Source organism: Psammomys obesus, unplaced genomic scaffold (assembly GCF_907164565.1).
Source record: "Psammomys obesus unplaced genomic scaffold, mPsaObe1.curated_primary_1811, whole genome shotgun sequence".
Lineage (NCBI taxonomy): Eukaryota > Metazoa > Chordata > Mammalia > Rodentia > Muridae > Psammomys > Psammomys obesus.
In genome coordinates, this window is record NW_026596244.1 from 15,352,477 (window position 1) to 15,373,670 (window position 21,194).

Genomic DNA, 21,194 nt, shown 5'->3' on the forward strand with positions numbered 1-21,194 from the left:
CCAGCCTAGAAGTCCTGGCTGAGAGTTAGCAAACTGTTCTCCACTCTGATCCCATTATTTGGAACCCTTGAGGAGGAATCGCCCAGTACCTGCTCAGAACCAAAGGAGGCTGTGAGGGCAGAGCTTGGGGATGGGGGTGGTCTTTCCTGGCATTATGTTTTCTCCCCAACCTAGGGGAGGCCCAGAGGTCCAGGAGCTCTTCAGTGTAGGCTCCCAACCACTGAGCTATCTTTCTAGCCCCCTAAAGATGAGAAAGATGATGCTGTGCACCAAAGCTAAATTATGACTTAAACTTTTCGACTTCTTGTTTGTGTTTGAAACAGGGTCTCACTATGTATCCCTGGCTGCCTTGGAACTTGATGTGTAGACCAGGCTGGCCTCAAACTCATACCTGCCTCTGCCTCCTGAATGCTGGGTTTAAAGGCATTTAAGCACCGCTCCCCCCCCCCGCCAGTACCTGTCCCCTTAAATGTGTATAGGTGATTTACTTGTATGTATGTTTGTGCATCACATACATGTTTGCTACCTGTACAGGTCAGAAGAAAGCATGAGATCCCCTAGAACTGGAGTTACAGGTGGTCCTCTGGAAGAGCAGCCAGTGCTATGGACTACTGAGCCATCTCTCCAGCCCTACAATTTTTCTGCTAACAATTCTGCTCTTCTCTTGGTCTTTCTAAGTCTGAGAGACTTATTTGGGCATACCTAACAAGAGGCCAAGGGGGTAAGTTACACTATTCAGAGCCAGGTTGACCGCCCTTTTCTAAGCGTACCTCCCCACCCCCCAATCCTGATACTAAAACCCTCCTCTTCTCCCGTGACCTATTCATTCGTCACTGCTGAGAAGAGTCTGCTCTCTCAGGATTCAGGACAGTCGAATCCGATGCATCCGATTGGCTCCTACCAAGGCAAACAGAGGAGAGGAGGGGCAAGTCTAGAGTGCTCTGGGGCCATCTGCCTTCATTCCTCTAGCGGTACACTGAGTTTCTACAGCTGGGAAGGACTGAGCTTGGCCAGCTCAGAACTATTCTAGCTGCAGAAGACCTCTGAGGAAGACTGAGGGAAGAACACATGCTGAAACGCCGGTTTGTGTACTCAAGGCTATTTTCAGCTCAGGTTTCCCGACCCTGTGAAGAGGAAGCAGGTGAGTGTTCTGGTTTGAATTCACATCTCTTCCCCAGAGAGGCTTGCACTCTCCGTCCGCAGCTTCCGGCTTGATGGCCGTGGTAAAGTTAATCGTGGTGCCAGTTTACTACCAGGTGGTCGCATGAGTTGCTAGAAAGGCTGGCAAGATGCCACTGTAGGGGCTGAGGGAGGGGTAGGTGTGATTGGCAGGGCTCCACTCCACTTCAGTGACTTTCACACATCTGGATCCACAGTTTTCTCTAGGTGGCTGGATCTTGTCACACCAACGGGTGAGCCTGAGAATGAGCCACGAGGACATCACGCTTAAAGCGCCCGCGATAAGTTAAAGTGAGGGTTCAAATAGGAAGAAAGGCAAGGGCGAAGGTCGGGGAACTGAGAGACTTGACACCAGTAACTCGCAACAACCACATCTTCTCAGGTGGAAGTAAGGCAGGAAGAAAAGAGAGAGAGAGGAAGGCAAAATATGGCATAGCCTCCTTGCACTGTCTATATAGAGGCCGCTGCCCTGGCAAGAGACTGTGCCTTTTCTCGCTGCCCTGCCAGCCTAGAAGTCCTGGCTGAGAGTTAGCAAACTGTTCTCCACTCTGATCCCATTATTTGGAACCCTTGAGGAGGAATCGCCCAGTACCTGCTCAGAACCAAAGGAGGCTGTGAGGGCAGAGCTTGGGGATGGGGGTGGTCTTTCCTGACATTATGTTTTCTCCCCAACCTAGGGGAGGCCCAGAGGTCCAGGAGCTCTTCTCAGAGCTGTTGAAGATACAATGACTGAATGTTGCTTATGAACAATCATGTCACCCACCATCTGCTTGCAACTGTCAATCCACTGCTGTGTTAGGTGGGCCATTAAACCAAATTTTTGCCCAACTGCCCTTTTAGATAATTTAAGATCTTGACCGCTCACTCTGTTAGCCCACCTTGTTCTCCTGGGTCTCAAAGCTCACTGTTTCTATCAGTTTTGTTTCTCTGGAGAACCCTGACTAATGCAATGAGAAAAAGGTTGTCTGCTGAAGAGTGAAAGTTAAAGTTTATATAGCGGGTTTGGAGAAAGGAAAGTTAAGATAGCATCTGCTGGGGCTATGTGTAAGCTTGAAGTTTTTGGAGTCGTTTGTCCATGCAAAGCCATTTTATATTTAGAAAGTACCTTGCCCCAGCTACCAGAATACAGGTGATTGTGGCTGACTGAGTTAGGCAATGGCAATGAGGGGCTAAAGTTACAACATGGTCAGGGTCTTCAGAGCATATTTAGGCTATATTCTAACATATCCCAACTCTTAAGATATAAGGAATGGGTCAGAGGATGGGGGGGTTCCAGAAATAGAGCTGGAGTTTTTTTTGGGGGGGTGTCTTCCTGCTGATTGTGGGTGGAGGCCTAGGGATGGTAGAGTTTTGTACACTTTGCCTCATTGGTGAGGGGGTGATTGTCAGGAGGGTTAGTTCAGGGTGTGTTGAAGAGGTGGGTCATCTAATCATTTAGCAGGAGGAGAGTTTTAATTTGATTGGCTGTGATGGATCATGCAATTGCTCTCATTCATTCCTGGAGAAACTTTTGAAAAATAATCACTAGTGGACTGAAAACAGAGTGAAACTGAGAGACTGCTCAGGAAGGTGGAGTGTTGGAGGTTGGTCTAACCCTCATTACTGGCACTTAAGATCTAGGTACACCTATCTTTGTTTTGTAAACCTGCCTAGACACGTCTGATTGATTGATTGATTGATTAAACAGCCTGTTCCTGGGCAGAACAGAATGGGGTAGATGTGGCTAATGTTCCCAGGCTTTGGAGAATCCTGCGAAGAATCATGGGAAGGGCAGACAGATGGGAAGAGAAGAAGGAAAAGGACATCAGGATGGGTTAGCTGGAGAAAACACCACATGGGCCAATGAAGGACTCCAATAATGGCATAAAAAAGCCCAGATGGAGAATATAAGCAAGTACCACTGGGTTATGGATGTAAGGTAGTCCATTTGAGGAGAATTAAGGTGGATGGCATTGGATGGGAGCTGGGACATGGATATGGGTAGTGAGGTTATTGAAGCAGGCAAGTGAAATATCTGCCTGGCCCAAGGTAAATAAGGCAATTATAAATCTAACAGGTGTTTGTGTCTCATTATTTGTGATAGCAGGTTAATTAATATCACCATGATAATCTTAGGGCAAATAATATATAATATTAGCCCAACACCTTTCTATTGATTCCTGCAACAGTGGAGAGAGGAGAAGAAGTGCAGGCAGGAGAGACAGAATGAGCCTGTGGAAATAGGAATAGAGTTGATTTAAGATGTGGTGGTTTGAATAAGAAAGGCCCCCATAGGCTCATATATTTGAATGCTTAATCATTAGGGAGTGGCACTACTTGAGAAGGATTAGGAGGTGTGACCTTATTGGAGGATGGACCAGCCTGACTCCATCTTAAGATTAAAAGCCATCTTGTTACAAGGTCAAAATAAGTTCATTCCTGTTTTCTGTAAAAACTTAAATTTGACCATGCCTTGACCCATTTTTCTGGAATTTGACATGTTACACACCCTATACCATGACCTCTACCCTGATAAGATTTGATGTTCTGCCAAATAATTTTGAGATGTTCTGCCAAGTTCCTATATAACACTTGGAAGCCCCCTTAGCCCCCTTCAGTGTTTGAGGCTATTGTTTTGGACAGGGAGATAACTGTTTGACTGAGGACCCAGTCAGGTGGTAGGCTTGTGTACAAGGTTCCTCTGTTCACAGCATCCCCATATATCAGTTCCAGAGACACTGAGGGCAGAGTAATTGCTATTTGCTTCTCTGTTGTTTGAGAACTTTAGGATGTGGGTGCAGATGAGGAGAAGGTTTTTATGGTTTTGCTTATACCAGATCTGGACTGACTTTTGGAAGGTCTTATTTCCCCATGTGTTGTGAGATACTCACCATAAAAGACTGCTTAGACATGAGTTTAAGCCAATAGAAAGTATTTATTAGGCAGCCAGTGACTACACTGGGTGTTTGGGATCCCAGTGTAGCCTTGAGCCTTTCTCAGGGTGTGCTTTTAATCACACACACACACACACACACACAACATGTTTTGGGTTGACATACTTCAATTAACAAGAACAGTTAGTCAGAAGCAGAGCTCCAGAAGCTAAAAAGTTTATTTAGAGACTTTTCCTGAACTATGGACTTTGATAGATTTGGTGTTTGTTTTAGTTTTGGCAGGTGGTGCTGTCTACATGCTGAGTTTTACAGCCTGAATGGAACTTCTATTATGGAGTAAGTTGTGTTAAGGTCTGGGGGCCTACAGTCTGGGGCCTTGTTACACATTTGTTTTTGTCCTGCAATGAGGTTAACATGCAACTTATTCCTTCCAATAGCAAAGATTGGGATGGGTGCTTCTAGAAACAGCTATGCTGAGCTGCCACAATTTTTCTAGATGAGTCTGAATGAGTATGTATGGAAAAGACACCCTGAGATGTCCTGCAGGGGAATAAACCTGTCCAATTTTAACATAGAACTTCTGTAAGCCTGGAGTCCTGCTATCATCCCAGAGACCTATTCTGAGACCCACTTGCATTCAGTTTGCTTTCAAAGGTCTGGAGAGAATACGAGAACAGAACTTATCTGGGAACTGAAGAATGGGTTCAATCTGCTAGACTGAGGTGAAGGTGCCTACAATTGATTAATCTTAGTTGCCAACTTGATGAGATCTAGACTCAATCACCTGCTAGGAGATGGACTCTGGGCCTGTAAGGGGACTTTCTTAATTGGAAAGATATATATATATCTTTCATATATATGTGTGTGTGTGTGTGTGTGTGTGGAGAAAGGGGACTAAGAAGCAGCATTCATTAGACTCTGTTTTCTGATTATGAATGTGATGTGACCAGCTACCTCATGCTCTTGCTATCTTGACTTACACACTGTGATGCATTTTACCCTGTGGAAGTGAAACTGCGAGCCAAAATAACCTGTATTAGTCAGGATTCTCTTGAGAAACAAAACTGATAGGATAAATATTTAAATGACTATATGCACACACATGTTTATTTATTAGAGATACTGATAGGCTGTGGTCCAATTATTCCAACAATGGTGGTCTCCTGATGAAAGTCCAAGATTCCCATAGTTGTTTAGTCCACAAGGCTGGACAACTCAGTTAGTCATCACTATATGTTGAAGAAGTGCTAATGCCAATGCAGGAATGAATGTTGTTGGTTATTAATATTTATTATTGATTTATCTTTTAGTTAAACAGTGGTTATTCCTAAACCAGCTGTATACCCAAATCACCACACAGAGACTAGGATTTACCTAATTAACCTAGAGTACAATGCTGGGCAATGATTACTCCATCCTAAACTTCCAAGCCTGCATAGCCTCTTCCCATTCAGAATTTCCAACATTATAGCTGCTTTTAGTCATATCTTAGGTCTGATTCATCTCTCCTCGTGGTTCCAAGTCCTCTCCTACCCATCTCTGCTGTCTCCCTCCACTTGCTTCCTTCTCCTCCCCTCCAGACCAGAATGTCCCACCCTATTCTCTCCATTGCAGAGCATTGGCTGGTTGTTTTATTGAAAATACAGAGGACAAATGGTGACATGTTTACACAAATTTGAGACGGGTGATGCTTAGAATAAACATCACAATGCAATGTCCAGATTAAAACCAGATAGTGGGGTAGAGATATCAGCATTTGAATGAACAAAGGTAAATTATATACATCCCACAAGAACATTATACCAACAAATGAACTTGCAAGTAAGAGTGAGACCAAGCAGGAAACGAGCAAGAGCTTCCTTCTTCCATGACCCTTATGTAGGCTGCCACCACATAGTGTAGTCCAGATTTAAAGTGGGTTTTCCTATCTCAAATCCCACCTCAAATGATCCAGTCAAGAAAATCCCTCACAGGTGTATCCAGAAGCTTGAGTCTCAATTATTCCAGATGTAGTTAAATTGACAACTAAGAATAGCCATCACATCCTCTGTAAATAAATTACATTTGTATTTAACATGACTACAAACATAGTTCTAAACATATTAAAGAATTTGATCATTTTAAAGGTGACTGACCAATAATTTTGTCTTAATTATCTTTAGTAACTCTCATAAGAGTAGAATTTTTACAATCTGTTAGAAATTTTGAGCTAAAGCCTGGTGTGGTGCCACACGCCTTTAAGCCCAGCACTTGAAAGACAGAGGTATGAGTTCATACCAGATCTTTGTGAGTTCACAGCCAGTCTGGTCTACAAAGAAAGTCCAGATAGCCAGGGTTACACAGAGAAACCTTGTCTCAGAGAGAGAGAGAGAGAGAGAGAGAGAGAGAAATTTTTTGAGCTTTTGAATTGAAGTATTTTAGTTTCAAGTACATTTTGAACCATAAATACAGCCCATGAAGACACTGGAAAACTCATTTTTCTAATCGTCTTATGGTGTATTTTTAATATATATATATATATATATATTTTTTTTTTTTTTCTTAAAATAGCTAAAGCTTAAAAAGTTAGCAAAGCCATAAGTGACTAAACATACATCTTAAGTCAGTTTTTGCTAACACAAATACAACATTATAAGCTTTGGATTTATAAGTTTGGCTGCCCAGTTATTGGCTGTTCAGCTCTTTATTAATCAATCAGAACTGCTGGAGAACACTTTTTATATAACATTGAGACAGGAGATGTTTCATAAAAATGGCAATTCCAAAGTCTGGACTGCAACCAGATCTCTGGGTACAGAAATCAGCATTTGAATACACAATGTATAAAGACATCCTCCAACACATCACCATGTCCATCAGTTTCTTCTTTTTTTGAGACACAGTCTCCTTACATAGCCCAGGCTGACCTAGAGCTTGTAGCCATTCCCCTGATCCAGTATTCCTAAGTCATGGAATTACAAGTGTGTCCTACTATGCCTGACTCCAGTAGAAGAGATGAAGGGGGAATGGTGCTGAAAGTTGAGGGAGGACCTCACAGTAGAATTTTCTTGGCATGCCCTGGAACACTATAATAAAACCCACAATGTGTGAATGGGCTTGGTGATGTATTCCTATAAGCCCAGAGGTTAGAAGGCAGAGGCAGGATTGCTGCAAATTCAAGGCCAACCTGACTTACAAAGCAAGTTTTAGATTAGCTAGGACTAAAACTCTCTCAGAAAGTATCGAGGAATGTCCTGACCCAACATAGTGTGTCAAGCAGTGCTGGTCCAACTGAACTACAGCGGTTCAGTTAGGTACAGAGCCTAGTGTTCGTGACCATAAAGTTCAGGCGTCGCACGGCCTCTGAAAAGCTCGGTATTGGTTCGGGGAGGGACCAGAAACCGAGTTCAGGACCTAGCCCTGGCTTCCAGCGGCTACAAAGAGGAAGCTTGCACTTTGTCCGTGACAACCATCTGGAGGCGTGGCCTCTGTCAGGGCATCTCTATGCCTTCCGTATCCTAGAAGGACCGAAGTGCACTTCCGGGAAGATGGTGGCGCCCAAGTCGGCCGTGACACGTGCTTCTACAGGGAGGACTACGTCCTGACGGTAAGGGGCTTACTTTCCTCAGGGGCGGGAGCAAAGACGAAGATCTGAGAGTATTTCTACCCTGCTGATACTGCGGCTGTGGCCCCTTTGGGCTGCTGCAAACGGGTGGCTCTGAAAACTGGCTGGAGAGGAGACAGCACCTCACAGTGTACTTGCAGCCTTCACAGATCTGGTTGCGTCTGCCCACGCCTGTCCATTGCAAGTGCGTTAAACGCGATTTCTGCTTGTGTCATTCTGTTCAACGCAGAACGCATTCTCGCTGTAATTGTCACGGGCTGGGAAATAAAGTGTGTCTCCGAATTCCGGGGAGTGTGGTTTTTAATTACTGTGACAGAGAATAGGATGTGGAAAGTCTTACGTAGAGGAGAGAGCGCAACAAGCTGTAAAGTCCCAAAGTAGCTGCTTCTGAAATTGCTTTCGACCAATCCTGGATCTACTGCTTGCCAGTTTGGTTTCAACTAGTAACTAAAATTATCAGTGCTCGATTTCTTCGTAAATTAAGGATAAGTAATACCTTCTAATAAGATTGTTCGAAGGCATAAATGAGACGATCCGGGGGCTGGGCAGATGGCTCAGAGGTTAAGAGCGCTGGCTGCTCTTCCAGAAGTCCTGAGTTCAATTCCCAGCGACCGTATGTTTGCCCATAACCATCCAGAATGAGATTTGTTGCCCTCTTCTGGCATGCAGGCATACATGTAGGCAGAACACTGTACACATAATAAATAATTCTTTACAGAGAGAGGATCCATGTGAAGCAGTTAGTAGCAGGTTGGTGTTAAGTCATTGCACTACAAGTGTGGAGTATGGTTATTATTACTGTTAAAATAGTCAGAGATAATTTCTGAGATGTGGCAGTTGTAAGATGACCTCAGCATCTAAATTTTACTTGTGTTTCCATATCAAGAAGCAAGGTAGAACTCAAAAGGCAAGGAAGAGAGGCAGGCACCTGTCTATCCCTGGCCAGCCAGGCTAATTAGACCTTATCTCAAAAAAAAAAAAAAAAAAAGGGTAAGACCACTTCTTCACCCTGTTTTTCTGTTGTTGTGCTCAGGTTGAGTTATCATTCGGGTTTCATGTAATCATCCTTTTCAGTGGAAGGGTGGATAGAAATGAGATTCTTCCTGAGACACCTACTAATACCCTGCCCCAATTTAAAGGGTTTGTGAGCAGCCAGGCAGTGGTGTGTCATGCCGTTGATACCAGCAGAGGCAGGAGGATCTCTGTGAGTTCAAGGCCAGCCTGGTCTACAGAGCAAGTCCCAGGACAGTCAGAGCTATACAGAGAAACCCTTGGGGGAAAAAAACATTTGTGAGCTTTGCTGGCATTTAGCTATGCAGAATTGGAAAATGTTCCTAGACACTGGAGTACACATACACAAGAGTATATTCCCTTAACAAAGCAATGTTATCACTGGTGTGTTACCTGGGAAACTATAGTCTATGATGTCAGAAGAAAGAGGGAGCCAGGCATTGGTGGTACATGCTTTTACTCCCAGCACTTGAGAGGCAGAGGCAGACAGATCTCTGTGAGTTTGAGGCAAGCCTAGTAGTCTACAGAGCTAGTTCCAAGACAGCCAATACTACCCAAAGAAACCTTGGAGAGAGAGGGGGAGGGAGAAAGAAGAGAGAAAAGGCAAGTAATATGGGAGGATTTCTGAGAAAAGAGCTTGACCTCATAGGTCTCTGGAAAAGTCTCATTCCAAAGGAGGCCCTGGGTCACATTTTGAGAACTGCTATCCAATCTAATATTATCTATCTATCTATCTATCTATCTATCTATCTATCTATCTATCATTGATCTATATTTGAGATAGTCTTATTATGTCCTCTTTACTGGCCTGGAATTCAATGTGTAAATGGGAATGGCCTCCAACTCACTGAGATCTGTCAGTCTCTGTTTTTTTTTTTTTTTTCGTTTTTTTTTTAAATGATTTATTTAATTTTATTTTATGTGCATTAGTGTGAAGGTGTCAGAGCGCTTGGAATCAGTATTACAGATAGTTGTGAGCTTCCATGTTGGTGCTGGGAATTGAACCCAGGTCCTTTGGAAGAGCAGATAGTGCTCTTAACCACTGAGCATCTCTCCAGCCCCAGTCTCTGTTTTCTAAGTGTTGAGATTAAAGATATGCCACACACAGGGTTGGTAGAATTGTGGTTTTATTACATTTAAATTTTTTGAGACAGGGTTTCTCTGTATAACAGCTCAGGCTGTCCTGAAACTGTAGACCAGGCAGGCCAAGATTTACCTATCTTTGTCTCCCTATCACTGTGATTAAAAGTGTCTATCACCACAGCTGGCTATTTAAAATAATTTAATTTTTATTTTATGTGCACAAGTGTTTCACCTGCTTGTATGTATATATATTCAGTGCATGTGTGATGCCAGTAAGTGGGTGTGGGGAGTTGTAAGCTGCTTTGTACTTGCTGGGAACCAAACCCCTATTCTCTGCAAGAGCAGCCAGTGCTCTGAGCCACTGAGCTATATCTCCAGGCCCCACTTGTTTTATACATCACACCAATAATTTCATCTCCCCAATAGACTCTTGCCAGCTGCTATCTTGTGCATTAGTTTCATTGCTATGTAACAAATTACTACAGATTTAGTGGCTTAATTCAATAAATAAATCTAAAAAGAATTTTTGTGTATGGGTGTTTTGTCTGCTTGTACCTCTGTGTGCCGCATGTATGACTGGTTCCCTGAGGAGACCAGAAGAAGGTGCCTGATCCTCTGGAACTAAAGTTTGTGAGTGCTGGGAATCAAACCCAGGTCCTTTGGAAGAGCAGCCAGTGCTCTTAGCCCCTGGGGTATTTGTTTGCTTCTTTCTGTGTGTTTGTGCACATGTGTGCATGTGCAGGAATGTCATGTGTGTATAGGTGTGCATACACATGGGGGCCATAGGTCAATTCCTTAGGAATTAGCCAGCTGTTTTTTGAAACAGAGTCTCTAACATCTTATTAGACTGGCTGGCTCTTGCTGGGCTTAGAAGTACAAATGGTGCTTTTGAAGTCCTGTACTAATGTCCTGACCACTTTTTAATCTCCTGGTCTCTTCAGTTTTTGGAGTTTTGTTACTTTGGTGTTTTGTGTTCCTTGAGATTTGCACATCAGGGATTATATCATTGGTGGAATTTATTTAATGGGCAGGAGTGGGTCAGTAGTTAAGAGTTAGTGCTCTTCCAGAGAACCTTGAGTTTTCAGCTCCTACATGGTAGTTCACAGCCACTTATAATACCAGTTGTAGAGCATCTTAACATACTCTTCTGACTTCTGAGGGTACTGTGTGCACATGGTACACAAACATGCAGACAAAACACTCATATAATTAAATTATTTTTTTTTTCAAGTTTAAAAAAAAGTTTTTTCTTTCAGAAGTGTTTACAATATACACTAGGGCCAAGGTTGTTCTGGGTTTGAGGTGCTGTTTTCCTGTGCTAGACTGATGGTTGACCATACAGCTTGAGCCCCATTGCTCTCCCGAAATAGAATGCAGCCTGCACAGTCAGTATAAAAGAGTAGGCTTACTATGAAACACAGTAATAACCAAACAGAAAAATATTGAAGGACTTTCCCAGCCCCTGGGAACCTGAAACATAGATGAGGTCCTGTAGATCTGGTGAGTGTGTGTTCTCTGGGAAGAGAAAAGGCAAAAGGAGAGAGAAGCAGAACAGGACAGAGCTGGGCCTCTAAACTAACACCAGGTATTAAAGAAAGGAGGAATGTGTGTGTGTGTGTGGGGGGGGGGGTGTTGGAGAATGTGAAAGCAGTCTGGCCTTTGGTTAGCTTGCTAGATTCAGTCTTGAGTCTCTGGGTTCCTTCCCAGGTTCCCAGAAGCCTGCCTTTGGGAGCTAGTGTTAAAGCTATGGTCTGGGCAGTGGGTGGCACTTCATAGGTCTGAGTCTCATATGCAAGTCGTACCTCCAGTTTCCTGGTTACAGGTGCTGGCCTTGCCCTGTGTGACCTGCATAATCAGCACTCTGCCTGGCTTCTGTATTTAAGTTCCCCTGCAGACTCTGGTCCCACTGAATTTCCGATCAATGACCTTTTCCTTAAGTCTAGAAGCTCCTTAAGTCTAGAAGCTCCTGTGTCACTTGCTGTGTGTTTCCCAAGAGTGCAGTCCACAAGTGTGTCCCTAGGATTAAACTCAGGTCATCGGTTTTGACAGGAAGCACCTTTAACCACTGAGCCATCTTTCTGGCGTAGCTTTCTTTAGTCCAGGGCCCAAGCCCATTGAATGGTGCCACTGACTGAGGTTTTCCCACTTCAGTTAATTTGAAAAGGATAATCCCTCAGAGACCTGAACAGAGGCTAACTAATCTAAATAATCCTCTGCAGGTGTAACTGGAGGCTTGCCATCTAGATGATTGCTGCCATGTTGTCCGTTAATAACAACCATCACACCACCTAAGCTGTTTGATGCTCAGCTTACTTTGTACCCTGAGTAGGGTAGCAAGGTGAAATGAAAAATCTCACATCAAGGCTTCAGCATAGCCTGATGCCACACATCTGGGTAGCAGGACGAACACTAGCGCTCCTTCATCCTGCTTTGTATTAGGTTTTGGCTCTTTTGACCAGAAAGAGGGTTCCCCAAAGAAGAAAAAAAGAATTCTGGAGTGAGCCAGGTGTGGTGGTGCACTTAATCCCAGAACTCAGGGAGTCCACAGGTGGATCTCTGTGGGTTTGAGGCCAGCCTGGTCTACAGCCAGGACAGTTAAGGCTATGTATAGAAACCCTGTCTTGAAGGAAAAAAAAAATTCTGAGGATGGAGAGATGGCTCAGTGGGTAAGAGCACTCACTGCTCTTATAGAGAACCTGGATTCAGTTCCTAGCACCTACATGGCAGCTCACAACTGTAACTCCAGTTCTTGCATGCATATAGTGAATATTCATGTACTTTGGTATACATACATACACATAAGCTTTTTTTTTTTTTTTTTTTTTAAAGAAAGAAAAGCTTTACACAGCAGCTTTATGTAGTTTAGGCACTATGCAGAGTCTCATGTATTCCAGGTTGGTCTCAAGCTTCTTTGTAGTCAAGGATGACCTTGAACTCCTGATCCTTCTGCTGCCACTTCCCCAGTGCTAGAATTACAGGCATGCACAACCACACCTGGTTATGAAATGCAGGGGATTGAACCCTGGCTTCATGCATGCTAGGCAAGCATTCTCCTGACTAAGATACAGCCCCAGGCCCATCATACCACCCCTTTCGTTTTTACTCACTTAGGGTCTCATATAGCACAGACTAGCCTCAACCTCTCTATAGAGTTGTAGATGATCTGAATGTCTTGCCTCCACATTCCAAGTGCTGGGATCACACTTGTATGCCACCATGCCTTATTTCACATGATGCTGGGGTTGAAACCTGGGGCTTTGTGTGTGCTGGACAAGCACTCTGCTGTCTAAGCTGCATCTCCAGCCCCTTATTTACCTATTCTAGGATGGTACCACATCTTCCCTGGTAAGAGCCTGATGTGGGAGCCCCTCTGCCCACCATGAGTATCACCCCAGTGGTCAAGAGTCGTGGGATGAAGTTTGCTGAAGAGCAGCTGCTAAAGCATGGATGGACTCAAGGTATTCTAGAGCCTCTTCCATATCCTCCCAACTCCCTTTGGCCCCATGTCAGTTCAGTAATAGGAGAAACGAGTTTAAAGAGAAATCTTTAGAAGTACAACTTTTCTGCCCATCTGGAAAAGGAAAGAATGGGAAAATTCCCATTTTTGGACAGTGGGAGATAATGAGGGACAAGTGGTTGGGCAGGCTAGAGGAGGCAGTAAAGAGATATGACAAAAAAAAGATAGTCTGGCTCAGACAGAGGAACTCATTGAGTGGGCAGGACTAGAAAGAATGGAGTGAGGTAGGTTTCTGAAAGGCAGAGTATACCCAGTGACTGGTGTAAGGAATGGCGGTAAGCTGAGGAAGACTTGGTGAGGGCTCAAGGCAGGGTACAAAATAAATCACTCACTGTCCTCTGCAGGCAAGGGCCTGGGCAGGAAAGAGAATGGCATCACCCAGGCCCTCAAGGTGACACTGAAGCAAGATACCCATGGGGTAAGACTGGGAGGTGGTCAGCATGAGTGGGAGAGGGGACCTGTGAGGGCAGGTGGGCAGTGCTCAAACTGACTTTCATTTATTATTCACCTGGAGGTGGGACACGACCCTGCCAAGGAATTTACAAACCACTGGTGGAGTGATCTCTTCAACAAGACTGCAGCCAGCTTGGTAGTGGACACAGGAAAGGTATGAGCTTGTCAGAAACTTGCAGACCTGGGGTGGGTTAGGGAGGTACAGCATGCCACTTTCTCACCGATACTTTCTAACAGGATGGAGTGCAGATAAGGCGCCTTTCCAAGGAGACTACCCAGTGCAATCATCCCAAGCCCAGTTTACTGTATCAGAAGTTTGTGAAGGTACTACAGTGAGAGCCCTAGCTTTCCAGTGTTCCTCTGTCTCCCCTGGGTCCTGATCAATTGCCTTTTGTGACCAGCTGATTCTCAGGATATCCTAGCACACTTGAGATCCTGTGTCCAACCTTGCCATACTTAGGTTCACACAACCTCATTGTGCTTAGATGTGCTTTCTGTGCCCACGCCTTCATCCAGAGTTGAGATGTTAAAGTTGCATGGATATCCCCTCATCGGTACGGGAAGCAGCACAGAACAGTGTGAGGGAGGGAGGGCCATCATTTAGTCAGGAACTGCTGGGGTAGGATGTGTTGATGTCTACCTTAAAAATATTTAGAAGCCAGGAGAGTCTGGAGAGATTACCTGGTTCATCCTTATTTTACATATGTGACTGAAAGAGTGAAAAATGGGTTGCTTGAAGAGCCCACAGCTGGCTAGTAAATACAAAAAGAATAGAAGCCAGGGTCTCCAGTGTCTTTCACTATAGCCATAGAAAACTAGCAGTTAGTGAGCATAGATTTTGTGGTCAGGGGTTTCCAACTTATCTAGCAATCCTTCCCAGTTTCTACATCTGTTTGTATCTACTGTTTCAGTTCATGCAGTCCTTGCCTCTCTCTTTAAGAGCCTTTTTGCCTCTAGTCCCACTCTCCACCATAGTTAGCTGACCCTCTACAAAGTTCTCTCTGAAACTGAAACGTATCATGATCCTTTTTGTTTGTTTTGTTTTTTTTTCAGACAGGGTTTCCCTTGTGTAGCCTTGACTGCCCTAGAACTCACTCTGTAGGCCAGGTTGGTCTCTAATTCAGAAGTCTACCTGCTTCTCCCTCCTGAGTGCTGGGATTAAAGGGGTGCAACACCACTGTCTGGCTCAATTGTAAATGCTGTTTTTATTTCCTGGGTGGTGATGAGAGACAAGCCTTTCTAGCTCTTTCTGAATTCTCACTGGCTGGTTCAACTCAGCTGTTTTGGCCTAAACTCCTCTCCAGATGACTGATTCAAACTGGCTTCTCTTTGCTTCTGAGTTGCTCTGCCTGTCCTCAAACTAATTCTGTCAGTGTTTTAATCTTCTGGCTCCTTCTCTAGCTTTCTGTCTTAACCTGTGTCCAGCTTGTTCTCTCTGCAACCTGTCTCTGTAAAACTGTCCCAGTAATCAACTTTTAGTTAAAACAAAAAAGAACAAAACAAAAAACCTACAAACCTCTCTCCCTGCACTGCTCTTAAGTAGCCTCTCCTTCCTTTCCTGTTCTTGTGAGAGTTGACTGTATCCTATCTCTGACTCATTCTGTCAAACTTTTCTCTCAGTTGTCTTTGTCTGCCCCTAAATTAGACGTCACCTTCAAACACCTTCCTTCTATAACCTAAGCTTTACCTTCATTGCTTGGGATTAAAGGTATGCGCTAAGTGTGTATCAGTATTCTGCCCAGATCACATTATAATCCAGAGTGTAGCTACATTCCAGCCTAATTACATAGACCTAGGTCTTTGGATGTGATCCCTTCCCAGAGCAGCCATGTTGCTGGATTAAAATTCTTCTACACCATCCTTTTTAATGAGATTGGCCAGCAGGTCTGTTTCTTCTTCTTCAAGAAGCTGTGTTGTCCCCTACCTGTCCTTTTCTCTGCCAGTTGTTCTCCCTTTGCCCTTTACCTGCTAACCATTGCTTGACTTTCAGATTGAGATTACACATAAGCACTCTCTAGATATCACTCCCTAAACTCTGGCCTGAGTTATCTGTTGGACAGGCAACATTCATCATAACTGCCCACATTATGGACTTTTATATAACATCTGGATGGCCCCATCTGTTTTATTATTATTTTTTGTTGTTGTTGTTTGTTTTGTTTTTGGTGTGTATATGTTTATATATGTGTGTACACACGTGTGCAGGTGCTTATGCATCTGAAGGCCAGAGGTTGACATTAGGTATCTTGATCTCTACCATATATATTGGGCTAGGGTCAGTCACTTGAATCCAGAGCCTTCCAGTTTGTCTAGTTTAGCTACCTAGCTAGCTTGCTAGGAATCCAATCTCTACCTCTTGCATGCTGGGATCACAGGTGGTCAGCATACCTGCCCAGAATTTATGAGGGCACTGGAGATCTGCACTTAGGTCCTCCCTCATGTTTGTACAGCAAGTGTTGTTACCAGCTGAATATCTCCCCACCTGGACCCATTCCATTGTCATTCTACTGTATATTTTGAGCTACATGGCCCATAATAGGTTCTGTTATTCTAGTTCAACAAATATACTGGGAATAGGAGTGCTGCCTTTATTGTCAGTTACTGGCCACCTCCTCCCCCCACCCATGAAAATGTGACTCAGAGCAATTTTCCCTGCTTGTTCTACTATCAGCCAGCTGTGAGCCAGAGAAGCCCTGGCTGCTCCACTTCCCAATAACTGTGACCTATCTCCTTCCCAAATCGAAATATGCAGGCTGCATGGTTCTGCAAGGAACAGTGGTGAGGGCTGTCAGATTCATGCCTTGGGCAGGGAGTTCCTAGGGGCTTCGGAAAGGGAGGGGAGTTGGTAATGGTACTGTTTGGCTTCATCCATTTCCATGATCCTTTTCTTTTAGACAGCTACACTAACCTCAGGTGAAGAGAAGCCCGACAGAGACTTGGGGAGCTGCAGTGATGATGACAACCACGAACCCATACCTCCAAAGATGTGAGACTTTATTTTGGTACCCAGATGTGGGAGGAGATGCCTTGGGACTGAGAATGAGCAACGAGCCAGGTGGTGGGCCACCTTTAATCCCAGCACTCGGGAGGCAGAGGCAGGCAGATCTCTGAGTTCAAGGCCAGCCTGGTCTACAGAGTGATTCTAGGACAGCCAGGACTAAAACACAGGGAAATCCTGTCTTGAAAAACCAAATAAAATAAAATAAAATAAAGAGAATGAACAACTAGATGTAATGCTTGACTGGGCTCTAGGGGGAGTTGGGGTGGAGGGTGTTATGGAATTAATTAGATTGTGTTAATCGTTGTATTCTTAGCACTTCAAAAGTGCCAGGTTTTGAACAAATAGTCAAGATGTGTATTTTTTAGACAGAAAAAAAAAAAAAAATCAAGCCTTCTCACCATATCTGTTTGTGACTTGTCATCTGCCCTTACAGTCTGACTGATGAGATGCTATTCAAAGCTTGTGAGGGGAGAACAGCACACAAGTAAGTTACAAATATATAGCCTTCTGGATCTTCCATCTTTTTTGCCTATGCTTGAGGAGATTCTATGCCACCTCTCAATTATTTTCATTCCAGGGGAATAATTGCTGTTGTTGACACAGTCATTTTTGAAGCCAGGCATCTCCCTTCCCTCAATTTTCAACTTTCTCTAATATGCTTGCTGACTTGGACCCATCTCTCTTAGGGCTGCCCGGGCTGGAATCACAATGAAGGCCAAGCTTGCTCGCCTGCAGGCCCAAGAGCAGGCCTTCCTGGCTCGGCTTAAAGGCTCAAAGGATGAGGGCACCTCTCAACCACAGACTAACAGCGAGCTCTCCCAAAAAAATAAAAAGAAGAGGAAGCATAAAGAAGAGGAAGAGGCTACAACAACTGAAAAGAATCTAAGTGAGGAGCTCCTTGAACACACTGACAAGAACTTCAGGAAAAGCAGGAAGAAAAAGAGGCAGAAAGATGAGAGAAAGGGAATTGCTGTAGGAAGTGGGGAGGAAGAGGCTGCAGGAGTGAGTGGGCCTGGAGAATTGAGCACAGAAAAATCTGATCAGTCTTCCAGGAAGAGGAAGAAAAAGAAGAGGCAACACCACGAAGAGAGGAAGATGGTAGTCTGTGATGAAGGAGGCAGGGATGTGACAGGTGGGCCAAAGGCAGCGGAGAGTGAAGCAGACACTGACCCCTGGAGAAGCAGTAAGAAGTGGCAGCAGTGTGGGGAAGACTTCATCTTGGACGTCTTAACAGAAGAGAGAAAGGTCAGAAGACAAGACAAGAAGAAAAGACAGCATTGTTGTAAGGAGGTGGTCTTGGATATATGCAATAAAGATGATGATGGCAGGACTTGGAAAGTAGAGAATGAAGGTGAGAGAAGTCAGCCACATCCAAAGGAGAGAGCTGGCATCAGCACTGACCAGAGAGCCAAAAAGAAGTGGAAGGAGGGACTGAAGGCCTAAAGTGGATCTCAACTGATTCCTTCTCAAGGTTAGCTGGGTGGTGAGAAGAGAAGTCCATATTTGAAGGAGTGTCTGGTAAAGTCTGAAAATGTAGACTTATGTGAAATGTCTTTTTTGTGTGTTTATTTGAGACAGGATTTCTCTAATATATAGCTCTGGCTTTCCTAGAACTCATAGAGATTCACCTGCCTCTGCCTCATGAGTGCCTGGATCAGATGCATACACCAATACACCCTGCAAAATGTCTTCATTTTTAAATACTGTGAAGGTTAAAAACAAAACAGAATTAAACAAACAAACATGTACTTAGATGTATGGTTTGGGTTATCCTATCTTCCCAGACTGCCTGCTTCTAATCATGAATAAATGAGAGCTTGGGCTTCAGGCTTATAGGACATTCCCAGTTGACATCACTATTCCTTGCTACAATGCTAAGCTGGATTTGTTTAGAGGCATCATCTATCTCCCAGTGTATCAAAAATAAGTAAGAATCCTGGGTGAAGGCTATCACACCTGACCTAGCAATGGAGTTATTTTCCACTGCTTACAAATGCCTGGTCTGTTTCCCCAAAGAAAATATAACCCACTGATGTTAAGGCCAGACTCCAGTTTCAAGAGAGAAAGAACCAAGTCTTTATTGAGAAACCTGCCCACCCGCCTCCCTTACTGTAAACGGTAGACACACTCTGTGTTGGGGTAGGATGGCAGGTTTAGCTGGTACTTCTTTTCCAGAGCAGGTGGTACAAAACGACCTCCCAAGTAATGATATCGCCCAGTAAACTGGGTTGCAGACTTCTTGGGTGCTGTCAGTGAGATGAGTAAATCTGGTTGGATTCCGCCAGGATTTCCCTTTTCTACATCCCATCCTGAAGACAGAAAGTAGTATGAGTAAGTACAGAAGGTCTAGTCCTAAAGAAGAGTCCCCACCTGAGGAACTCTGAATCCCATGTACTATTGTGTTTGGGTGTTCCCACAGGGCCATCATGACCTTTGCTTCCCAGCCCTAATGGAGAACATGGAAGGGTACATTCAGATTATTTTAGATCCGGTCTATACTGTGGGTCAAAAACCCAGTCCTCTGGTTACCAGTCTTAAGACAGGATGGAGCACCAGTCCCCCACCCATCTGAGGACCCAGCACCTGAGGGAATGTCGATGCTAGCAATGGGCACAGTAAGTCCACTCAAGACACTCAAGATGCTGTGGAATGGCTCTCGGACATCACCCTGAAAGCTGAAGCCAAAGATGGCATCCACCACCAGCTCATACAGCTCATCAACCATCATGGGCTGTAGGGGAGTAGGAAGAGGAAAAAAATGTCAGGAACTGCTGTCACATTGGGAGGGCTGTTCCCCTACTCAGACCACAGAGGCCTGGATATAATTGTTTTCTAAGGCACAGAGTAAAGAGTCACTCATTCAGGTTATTTTGAACACAGGCATATTTTCTGTTATGGGTGCCTGCCTGCCACTGGGGAGAGTGGGGCTGACAGTGTAGGGAAGCCTGAGACTGGAAACTAGAAGGGACTGGTTCTGGTCTTAGCTTTGCCTTGCTCCAGTTCTGTAATTTTGGGCAAACCATTTCTTTGTATGTCATTATCTATAGAATAATTTTTTGGGTTTTTGTTTTGTTTTTTGCTTTTCTGTTTTCTTTTTTATTTCAGATTTCCTACCCTTTAATCCATACATCTATAGGAAAGATTCGAAATGAGGCCCTGAGAACCAGTTAAATGCATGCTGGAGGAAACATTTGACTGCAGAATAAGAGTACCTGGAGCTGCAAGTGTTGGGAAGTTGTGCAGCACACAATATGGAGGAGCTTCTGCACCACTTCTATTCAGAGAGCCCCTTTTATGGCAGACAGACACGAGACAGGGCAGCTTGTTATGAAAACATAAGGGGAAGGGCAGTACTTACTGGAGGGATGAGGTATCAAGCCACCTACCTCTGGGGGCATTTCACCAAGGAAAGGAATGTCCATTTTCTGACACTGAGTCACTAGCCCAGTGAAGAGTGGTTTGTTAGATCTTTTGGGGTAATAGACAGTTGGCTGGTAACCCTATTTGAAAAGGAAAGTAGCTATTCAATCTCCCATTCCAGAATCCTTTCAGTTTTCTTAGCCACAAAGACTGTTCGCATACTCACAAAAAGTTTGAGGTGTCGCGCACAGACCAGGCCGTCACCTCCGTTATTCCCGGGGCCACAGATGACCAAAACAGTAGGGGGACTCTTGGACATGGACGTGGGGGGATAAGCCTGAAGGCAGAGGTGCAAAGACGGCAAGTCACCGCCGTCTTCTCTCCCGCCCGAGCTTTCACCACCCTTTACTGACACGCCGTGCCACCTACCTTGGCAATGGCCGTGGCACAGCTCAGCCCCGCCAGCTCCATGAGTTGATCCACGCTGAACTGGTATTCATTAAATAGCTCCTCGTCCACGGCCCGAGCCTCCTCCTGGCTGAAGGAAGGCCTGTCCTGAGTCCGCCGATGGGGTGCTGGGGGCACGGCCTGCCCTGCCCCGCCCCCGCGGGAGAGCGCGGCCGTACCTCAGGTATTTCACGGTGGCGCTCGCCATGGTCTCGGGGCCCCGGCGCTGCGTTCCCCACCAGGTAGGTCCTGTCCAGCACACACTCTGCCGGCTTGTGATCCTGGGCAGGCGCGAGCCCGCAACCAGCAGCCCGAACCCTAGCAGCGCCCGCAGCCCGGACATTCGGCACGCAAAGCGCCGACCGCCTGGCGCATGCGCAGGACCCGCCCTGCGCCAGTGTCGTAGGTTTCGAGTCCCGAGCTAACAGGCGTTCCGCACACCTTCGTTCCGGCCTGCGTTCTCGGTTTTCCCCACTGTAGCAAGAGTTCCATACTTCTTAGGTACAGATATGCTTCGCTCGCTATGTAACCCAGGGTGGCCTAGAACTCGCAGCAATTCTTCTGCCTTCAGCTTCCTTCCTGGGAAGTGGGATTGCACGCATGTACCATCTTTTGCAGCTCTTTTTTAATTATACAAGAATTATCTCTTCTAGGGAATATATTTGA

General features: G+C 44.9%; 2 protein-coding genes across 6 annotated transcripts; one reads left to right on the forward strand and one right to left on the reverse strand.

Annotated features, from left to right (window-relative positions):
• The first annotated feature begins 957 nt into the window (after nt 1-957).
• On the forward strand, nt 958-18,274 carry LOC129668539 (G patch domain-containing protein 4). Of its 5 annotated transcripts, XM_055596568.1 has the most exons (10): nt 958-1,141; nt 1,857-1,978; nt 4,326-4,388; nt 13,075-13,208; nt 13,612-13,685; nt 13,782-13,874; nt 13,958-14,044; nt 16,615-16,706; nt 17,155-17,205; nt 17,408-18,274. In XM_055596568.1, the coding sequence occupies exons 4-10, from the start codon at nt 13,130-13,132 to the stop codon at nt 18,162-18,164; spliced, it is 1,233 nt and encodes a 410-aa protein (XP_055452543.1). In that variant the 5' UTR covers nt 958-1,141; nt 1,857-1,978; nt 4,326-4,388; nt 13,075-13,129; the 3' UTR covers nt 18,165-18,274. The 5 variants fall into 5 exon arrangements, with proteins under 5 accessions (XP_055452543.1, XP_055452541.1, XP_055452544.1 ...); XM_055596566.1 differs by lacking the exon at nt 1,857-1,978; XM_055596569.1 differs by lacking the exons at nt 1,857-1,978; nt 4,326-4,388.
• Nucleotides 18,275-18,773: 499 nt separating this feature from the next.
• Nucleotides 18,774-20,921, reverse strand: Naxe (NAD(P)HX epimerase). Its single transcript, XM_055596571.1, has 6 exons — nt 20,708-20,921; nt 20,511-20,619; nt 20,308-20,418; nt 20,108-20,221; nt 19,305-19,452; nt 18,774-19,030 (listed from the first exon to the last, which is right to left on the reverse strand). Exons 1-6 carry the CDS (start codon nt 20,869-20,871, stop codon nt 18,828-18,830), a joined length of 849 nt encoding a protein of 282 aa, XP_055452546.1. The 5' UTR covers nt 20,872-20,921; the 3' UTR covers nt 18,774-18,827.
• Between the last annotated feature and the right edge of the window lie 273 nt (nt 20,922-21,194).